General features: G+C 33.2%; 1 protein-coding gene across 1 annotated transcript in view; it reads right to left on the bottom strand.

The window, feature by feature from the left end:
* Positions 1 to 9,339, bottom strand: part of LOC115454119 (chitin synthase chs-2) — a 24,076-nt gene extending 14,737 nt beyond the window's left edge. Inside the window, 4 exon segments of the mRNA XM_037441746.1 lie at positions 484 to 650; positions 864 to 1,108; positions 6,989 to 7,093; positions 9,316 to 9,339. Of these exon segments, the coding sequence (XP_037297643.1) occupies positions 484 to 650; positions 864 to 1,108; positions 6,989 to 7,080 (504 nt within the window). The 5' untranslated portion in view covers positions 7,081 to 7,093; positions 9,316 to 9,339.
* Positions 9,340 to 10,379: the final 1,040 nt, after the last annotated feature.

Raw genomic sequence — 10,379 nt, 5'->3', positions numbered from 1 at the left:
GAATCTCTTGAGTTTCGTGAAAGCAGTCCGAGTATAGCAGGAATGATGCAAAGGCAGTTCGTTACCATGGCGCCTTTAATCACATCCAATTCTGGAAGGATCTTGAAAAATAGGAGACCCATTCCGATGGTGTGTAGAGATTCAGCAATGAATACCTGAAAAAAGTTAAAAAGTTGTAATAATCATGGGAAAATTTTGCTTTGCCCAGGAGTGAGACAATAAACTACCCAAAACCTTCTAAAAGCTCACAACTTTATTGTGTTAGAATGTGGAGTAATTACTATGAATTACGTGTAATAACAACAAGTACAACATGCAAAGCCAACTTGCCAAAAGAATCTGCAATCCCTGTAGTCAGCAGTTTATTTGGATCAATCACGGGATTGTTACGGTCGAATAATAGTATTGTGTATTAGAGATACATATCTGTTATTGCCATAACAAGTCATTATTGGAAATAAATTGTACTTATGATTAACTTACCACCATGAACTGCACGAAGGATGGCCGTTTTGAGGATTTGAAGAAGCATATCCTAATAGAGCGAATAAGTGTTCCTAGTTCGGGAATAGCGAACGCAGCGAGAACAGCCCACATCCACGCCACACGCTCCTCATCCGGTAAACTGACTATGAATTGTTTGTCTCTACCTGAAAAGTATCAACCATAAATATTTTAATTAAAGTAAACAAAATTATATGATAAAAGTAAATAAACTACATATTCATATATAAAAATATCATTTTTACTGCAACTTTATCAACAATGGCTTACAGAAAAATATGGATGATAGACTTGTTTGTATTTATCTCAAGAAAAATTACAAATGTCAGAAATGAGTATACAAACAGACAGAAACTTACCTAAATTCTTATTACAGTATTCGAGCCGTCTATCTTTTTTGAGTTGTGATGTCATGAAAAGCATTGTGCCTTTCGCTAGGACTCCAGAACCGAGGACTACAACAAAGACGACAAGGTACGCCATCACCTTCAACATGCGTACTGTGAATTCCAGCCATTTCTGAGTTTCCATAGAAATACTGTCCTGCTTCGGAGGGAATTCTCGGAACACGTCCCATCCTTTCGTTTCTTGTACTGTTCTTTGACTGGAATAAGAATAACATCTATAAGTACTTGTTATGGTAAAAATAAAGAATGAAAGATTTTAAGAATTAAAGGTTTTATAAATAACGTTTTACAACAATTCGAATAAAGATTAATTGTATTCATCAGCTCAGCGCATGGAGATTGGCAGCGTATCTTTACGCGACATTGAAGCGAGAAAAACAACTTTCGCGTAATAGAAGAGAAATCTCGAACAGCGTTCGCAGTGTTTTGCTACTTTTAAGTTCCTATCGTCTCGTTTCCGACAATGCATAGCATATGTGACCTTCGCGTGTTTAATTACATATACATTATGATTTGCGCGGATAGAAAACCGTACATTTCAACACAGTCCACGTACTCGGTGTAGTGGTTGTGACAGTAGGGCTTACGTAAGGCTACGGTGGGCAACCTAATTAAACGCTGTGGCCATCGCACGAATACCTATCTCTTGGTGCATTCTTTTTGACAGTTGAATGATTTTATGATAATAAAAATAGGTACTAATTATGGATAAGCTATCTAACTGTATCGTAATATAATCAATGCTTGTTCTCAATTTATTAACGTAGACTATGTTTCAGAATGTAGGGTCAAATACAAAAACTACATCCTGTTGATATTTGAAGTCGCTTTCTACATTATAATACAATTACTGGCTGAAATTGATAAAATTTCGGTCTTGTGATTATTTTATTATGTAGCCTTAAAGTAAGTTAAAATTATCATAACATACATAGTGTAGGATACTCAATCTGTTATTTTTATCAATTTCAAACTAATGTCAGCGAAATTTTTGCCACGATAAAACAATACCAAAATGTCCGTGACTAAAATATAAGTTCTATTGACAATTCTTACTTATAGAGAACGTTACTCGCAGAATTATCGAATTTGGGGCAAAACTCATAAGGAATAATAATTATTCGTATGTATGTGTGGATCTGCCCAAAAATGTAACATCTATAACAAACATAATTAAAATGACAGACCAAGGCTCAATAGCACTTATTGCTTCTATAAATAAGCAAACGCATATAGGTGAAACCGCAAGTACCCAGCTAGTGTGAATGTAGCGCTAATATTGTTAGAAAGTCGATGATTGAAGAATGAAGACCATTTATCTAAGTGTAACGTGGCTAATATGCAGTTTATTACAAACTCCTTTTTGACTTAAATGTTCCCTTTAGAAATCAGGAAGTTAAAATCAGAATATATGTAGAGTTTATAGAGTACAAAAATAAAGAAAATTATAAGTAACTTTAAAACAATAAAAACACGTAATTTTCATTTAAACAATTCTAAAAATGTTGATTCATCCAAAAATATACTTGCACTAGAAAGAAAAGGTATGCGTATGCCGCCAATGAAAGTTTCTAACGGTGACACTCGCGTTTGAATCGTTTTAATTGTTTGCTACTAAAATGCGTTTACCTGTAAATACTGCAGTAATGCAGTGTCCCATTGCTATAAATAGAATTATTATTATTGGGAATATATACAGTCTCTTCCAATTCGTCTTTCTCGTAATGGCTTCTACGATCTGGATCATTCATTATCACAAAACTCACTGCATTCTTATTTAAAAAACAACATCTAACTCGAGATTTTTTTTGGGAAAAACTTAAAAAAGGAATTAACACTATGGCCAGTACGTTCAAATATTTTTCAATAACTCATTGATTCGTTATGAGGACAGCGAACGGTGCGATCACAATAACGACTGCTGTGGGGCGGTACGCGAACACCACACTGACCACCGATCCGCTATTGTTCCTATTGGACAAAATGTGAATATTAATATCCGTTTTATTAACACTTTTTGCATAAACAGCTATTCATATATCGGAATATTTAAATAGTATGAGACCTACATTTTAAAATCGGAAGTTAACATATAATTTATATTCACATTTTATAGAAAGAAAGTTTTATCGCCGTTTAAAACAATTTATACCAGTTCAAATTTTACTTGAATACATTATCACCGACTACTGACTGACTGAAGATGACTAAAAATGCCTTCCATTATTTGTTTCACGCTTGAAATTGATATTGTATCCCTTACACATATAACCGCGAAACTAAAAATATTTATAATGATATCTTATGTTTATAAAACTATTATACAGTAAGGTTAAACTATTTTTCAGATTTTATTGCATTTATTATAGTATAATTTTCTCCCGATGTTTCGAAGACTTTGCAGCCTTCGTGGTTATATTTATATCTCTTTGCTAATTTCAATAACAGTATGTCAACAAAAATATTGCGTATTTCTTTTGTCCAGTGTCATGTGAATCGGAGCAGTGCGTAAAATCTACGTTCTGCAGCAGTAACCACGTGAAATTATATCGTCAATTTATAACTCGCTAATTCCATATCTTATTCTGAATTATACATCGACTTTCTAACAGAAATTAACATAATATTATGGTTTACGCATTTATCCACTTTTCTTCATTACCAATTGAAGTTAAAACTACCATGGCTGCAGTAAAGAAATATAAAATAGAGTAAATAGAGATATACAGTTTTTAACATACGTGTGACATCATAAAAATTATAGCAAACAACAATTTATTATATGTGCTATGATTTATTTATATTCACATAATTGCTAATAGTTAACATAATCTTTCAAAGTCACCGAGAAGTTGTTGTGACCTTTACCAAAAATTATAAAATAACAAAACGATGGAAATATTACGTTAACCACATGGGAATCTAATAAATCAATGAAACTAAGTGTGAAACTTTTTAATTCTTCTTCCTTTTTTTGTCTCGCAAGTTATGTTGTTACAAGTGGAACCTAACTACCAGTAACACAAACTTATATTTTTTTTTACTCTAACAATAGATCACAGAATATGGAGCTGAGCCACAAAGTGCATAAAGGATAGTTTAAATTCCAAGTAAGCCGAATTTTATAGATTGTATAATCATGGTCCAGAAAAGTATGTCGTGTGTCGCACTATTTTTTTTTTATCTTATTTCAGGATCTTGATCATAATTTCACGACCATATCACTCCATACGTCCACTTCCACGGGTGTTCACTGTCTTTTCACTATATTATATTTTTTATATTAATACCCTATCCCCTTTTTTATTAAATGTAGTTGTAACGCAATAAACTGCCCAACAGCTCAATATGATTTGATTTTACGAAAAACTGCGAAAGCCTTCCTTTTGTTAACGATATAAATTTATATCTACGTAATGTTCAACAACTATAATTAATACATGGTATACATCACGCTGCAATCTGTTTAGTTTAGTGCTAACATTTCTAAATACAACATACAGTAACATTGTCTTAGTATAGTTTAAAAATTAAACGAATATATAGGATATTTGATACTTTTAGGCGAAAAGCGTCATCTACAAAACGAACTTAAAGTAATTAAATAAATGCATTCAACAAAATCAAGTATTCAAAATAAACTAAAATAATGGATGCTCTATGTTACAAAAAATGCAAAATAGAATTCTATGTAAAATAAATATACAAACCCTACAGATACACATAAATAGATACAAATAAATAAATACACAAAAAATACAGATGTGCCTTTATCCGTTGGCTTCATTGACACGCGTATACTGAATGTAATTTGTGTGCGATTATATGTTTATTTTTCTTTCTCTTACATTATGTTTATATAGTTTATACATTATTTGGTATGCCATACGCCACTTCCAGCAGTCCAACGTCAAAGGTCAATGACCATGTCTTTCGGGAAAGAGCATGAACATTTCTGCCGACTTCCATATCTGTTGTCATATATAGTAGATATGCGTGGAGATTGCGTCATTCCTAGACATGATATTTTTGTTAGACAAGTTTTTGTATTCAATTCAACCTTATACACAGGATTATGTCTGCTATAAAATGCATAAAAGGAACAAAACTGTTTAATAACTATGGTCATTTTTCCATTTTTATCTAAACTGACACGGTGTTTTTATTTGAGTAGAAATCCGAATATTAAGTTGTCGCGTCCACTAGAACCGGTAAGCGGTCAAAGCAAAGTGACTAGTTCGTGGTTCGAGCGTGCATCTAATATTCAGTCCACGCCCGACCCTCCAAGCCCCGACAAAGCATTGCCTTTGCATCCTACGCGATACCGTTTACTATTAAAAAGCTAGCTCTACTTATTCCAGTAAATAACCAAGCGCAGTTTTTAATTCTTTAAGAAGTACTCGTATCTTGTTGCTTTGTCATATACTTTAGTTAATATACTAGCATATATAAATATAAATGTATATATATATATATTGTATTCATTTAACACATCATTGCTAATACTTCGTATATACAGTATTTTTAACATAAATATATCATTAACTCTCCATACAATTTTCCTTATTAGATGGACACAATAATTTCCGTTTTATATAAAATAATTTGAGGAATAAAAAAGATAAACAAAGGTACATTTCATTTACGTGAAGTGGGGACCCAGATCCAATAAAATGTCGACTAACGAGAGATGATTACCCTTCGACAGTCAACGCAAACATGCCAATGTGTTGGAACCCGATGTACACAGGCTGATCCCGGAACGCGACACACTTACATGGGCCACTATGGCGGGTTTTTACACAGTGTGTACGGTGGTCGATATCTGGGTGGAAATAAAATATATCCTACTACCAGCAATACTATACTATAAATATATGTGACAGAAGAGCTATCCTTATAACTACATCTCGACTTTTGACACTAATAAACGCAAATATGTAGCGCAGTCGGCTATCGATCGAAAGTCATGTCGTCAGACTTGACAACCTTGGCATTTGAGCGGGTTCCGGGCTGTGGTGACCGATCAACGAATCCACGCCGCACCGACCTCCACTCACAAAATGTATAAACTATTGTTACTTTTAAACGATCTTCTTCTCGTTGGCAGGCGAATTGGGTATAAAACTAATAGGACAATAACCTAATTAGATACCGAACGGTTGATTTCTTAGTCAAGTTATCCTTTGTGAATGGCTTCGTTAAGGAAAATGTGGCTGGCAAGTGTTGTGTTTGTTAAAACGGAAATATAGTTTCAAATATTATTGCCCATTTTAAATTTCGATATTTCCATTCAAAACACCTGTTAAAAATGTATAAACCTCAAATAAAAATAGTAGGTCCTTTATTAAAAAACCATCATTTATTGATCCAAAATACGCGTCGATTCAACTATATTTAGAGTAAGACGTCACTAGTAAGTAAAAACGTTTTTTCTACGAATTAAAACTAAATCGCGTTTTGACGAATCATATTCACATTTAAATTGCCCGACGCAACAATTTCCAACATCAAAGAAAAAAACACTCTTTTACCCAGATTAAGAATCTGTGGCTAAACTTGTGCGGAATAGCCCTTATTTACTTTTCATTGCCAAGACACATCGTATAGTCGTAAGGAGAAGCAGTTCCTGGGAAAGTTGGTTCTAAGAAATACTGCTATTTAAATCCTGCCAATTAAAACAGCAAATCGTTAATTTAGATATGTATGTATCAACATGTCCAACAAGGACTTGTTTAGGATATCGTGTAATATTTTTAAAAAAAAATTACTATATTTAAAAGTTGTTCCGATTTAGTTTTCTTTTACTCATGACTTCGCTTGGTTGAATTTCTGCATGGATTGGGAAATCAAAATTGTAATAAAATATATACCATACTGTTATAGGATTCCCTTACCCTATTGAAACTTACAAGGAACTTAGCTGATAAGTATCGTGTTAAGTCACTCTATGGTTTATGTCATTTAGTAACTGATGAATAAGCACGGATATTTCACTTTTACTATTGATGGATATTTTCTTATAACTGAAAAATGTAATGTTCATGACTATATATTAATATCAGTGCTAATCTTACCTGCCCCCATATATATCGTTGGCGAGGGGTGTAAGCTCGTCATCGGAATTGTCGCTGGCTTCATCGCGCCGTTTCCCCCCAGACGCCGCCATTTTGGTTAAATTTCTGAAATTAAAAAAATATTTTTTAGTATATAAAAAAAAACAACGAACTTCAATTGTACTTAAGGATTACACATCGCCGACAAAGTATGAAATATTTTGCATTCCTCCAATGCAGAATATGGTAATAGGAAATACTCGGAATATTCAACCACATACTTTGTCCGTGAGAACTTCTTCTTACGTATAGGTATTTATAAAAATAGTAAACAGCATTGCAGTCTAACATTGGTCAACTATATTACTAATGGAACGGGATGGCGGCTTAGCAACCTTGATCAAACTTATCGATAGACAGTTTAGAATGAGTAGCAACTTTCTATTTAAGAAAACTCTCTATTCTATGGGGAAACTATTTGGGTCGCTATAAGTTGCAAACATAGAATCAATAGTCTTGCCTTAATTTTTAAATCGATATTCAATAAATATGTAAATCATTCGCTTTTAAAACCCGTGAATCACTCGCCAATCGCGTGTTTGGAACAAGTTTTGCTTAATTTTAATGACTATGTTGACGACATTAATTCTATTTAAAAATACTGCACGTGGTATTAATATAAATTTTTATTTACTACAAAGCATCAAAGAAATATATTTGTACAAGTGACTTAAAACCTTTGCATTTTTACATATATTGAGTAATAACGAAAAATATTTACTTACGCAAACATACACAACAGTAATATGGTTTAGTTATAAAGGATATTTTCAAACATATTTCTCGTTTAAATAGCGACATGTCAATGGTAGAGTCATAAATCTCTAAAGATTCATTCCTCAGAAAATTGTGGTTATTACTTAGATAAGTTGAAAATATAATGTATAGTTGTAAATCCTTAGAGAATAAATGTTACAAATCATCGGTTGGATTAAGTGAATTGCTTCAAATACGTGATTCACTGCGTTCCGAATACATTCTTTGCGAGTGAGTTTTCGACCTTGTCGGTCATTCGTCCCTTTCATACTTATCAAATCTCATAAGAATGCAACAATTTTCTTACATAATGTGTGTTCTTTGTTTTTCATCCAATAAAAAGATACTAAACTAATATATATATACATATATATTAGTTTAGTATAGTAATACATACGTATTATTCTGCTTCAGAACATCAGCTCGAAACATGCAGGAAATTCGTTGAATGCGGATATAATTTTATTTTATTTTACAATGTGCCTAGACTGCATGAGTGACATTCATTGTAAGTTTTTATAAAATTAAGATTTCATATCTAAGAAACGTTATCTTTAGTGATATTTACAACGTGGAGCCAATTATGTTCCATTTTTAAACAACAACGATTATTTTGGTAAATTTAATCAGATCTCATACAACCTTCTTCAAGGAAACAAAAAATACTAGAGCGTGTAAAAGAAACAAAGCTTAGTTCTGGTAGTGGTTGGAAAGCGGAGGTGTGCAGGGCACGGGCGTCGACGTCCGCAAGGTCAGCGACTTCCGCGACGTTGACTGGACGGTGGACGCTAGCCACTGGGACTTCAAACGCTTTGTCCTAGCATTTTATTGCACACGATCATAATTATTATAACGTTGCACTTTTGAATTTTGCTTCAGTAAAAAACAATAGGGGAAAAACAATTAAGTTTTAGAAAGCTTTAAAGGCATACAGGTTAGGTTAGGTTTAATTATAATGGTCTGTAATTGCATAGAATGATTTGTTATTCTTATTTTGGAAAATATAAAAAAATTGATATTACCCGGTATAATATCATCACCGACAGGGTGTTTAAGTGCTACTTAATCACGAAACACATTTCTATTTAAGACTGATTAATTAACTTGATGGACTAGTTACAAACAGGTGAATAAAATTTGAGTTTATGTATATTTATATATACAATTTTGGGTTACATCAAAGATGTCTGACGTCAACTACTATTGCGGAAATATATGATGTTACAAAATTGTTTTTATGTAAGTTGCTTTGATGTTATGATATCATAGAGTTTGAATTCTTTACACGCGCATGTAAAGCATAAAATAAATATCGTGTGTGTCAATTTAACTTTGTATTCATATTCGCCATTTACATAAGTTGTTATTTAACGAAACTTTGCCAATAAAAAAACCCGCGTAATATGAATAATAATAATACCAATATACTGCAAAATATATTTGTAGCTGTCTATGTACTTCTGGGATGTCTTGTAATACTATATCAGCAAATTAAATATTAAATATATCAAGAATAATGTTTAGTAACATACAAGTATAGGCGGAGTGGTGGCGAGCGCCGGAACAGGCTTACTTTCACTGTTGACGGCCACCAGCTGGCCGCCTTGTCCCTCCACCGAGCCCCCTACCCGCGCCACTGCGCAATACTGCCTTATGTATTGTACGTAGCTAGCTAAGGTGAGACTTTGTATGACACAACATATACTTAAAGCACAAAACGCGACAACATATACAAAGTTTATTCGTATTATAATATGTTTGGTTGTTAGGTATAGAAAAGGTCAAATTTGCAATATTATTAAATTACACTGTACGCCATTGTTACTGCACAAAGCTCATGTCGAAAATATACTTTAGATGAACGTTTTAGAGTTTATTAAGAAAGAAAGAAACTACAAGAATTCCATTACTGATTTTATTGAGAAAGTTCGCAAATATGCCATGTTTTAGGTTTTATTTTGTACAAAATTATGCTCCGATTTTTCAATATTCATCTGCTTAGTAGACCTAGCGATGTCCGGTTATGCCTATTTAATGTACTATAGTTTAGCTCTACTATTTGCTGAAGATACTTTGAATTTTTATAACTGTTAGATAAACTGACTACCTTGGTGGCGTAGTTGTACTGCATGCGCAGTACGACAGCGCTCTGAGGTCTTGGGTTCAAATCACAGGTCGGGAAAAGTGATATTTAGGTTTTTCTGCTTAGTATCGGCCCGGAGTCTGGAATTTGTGTTCGATATGGCGATAGGTTCGCCCCCTATCACATCATGGGACGGAACACACTTGGCGAAAAATGGGTGCCTTGATTGCGCCTCTGCATACCCCTTGGGGGATGAATGCGTAATGGTGTGTGTGTATGTGTTAGGTAAAAACCGAAACCTAAAAGCTTTGCATTCAAAGTTTTTGTCGGGCCATATTTTTTAATAACAACTACTGCATATACACTAAGCATTGATGGACAATGGCATTATCTCATACTTGAACCGGGTAAAAGATATTTTAAAGAATTCTAGAAATAATTTTAACAATAAATTTATCCATTACATTTAAGTTATTACAAAATATAAGACGTAATTAGTAAATAATATGCATA

The sequence above is a fragment of the Manduca sexta genome, chromosome 23 (assembly GCF_014839805.1).
Source record: "Manduca sexta isolate Smith_Timp_Sample1 chromosome 23, JHU_Msex_v1.0, whole genome shotgun sequence".
In the NCBI taxonomy this organism is placed as follows: domain Eukaryota; kingdom Metazoa; phylum Arthropoda; class Insecta; order Lepidoptera; family Sphingidae; genus Manduca; species Manduca sexta.
This window is presented reverse-complemented; position numbering and strand designations above follow the sequence as displayed.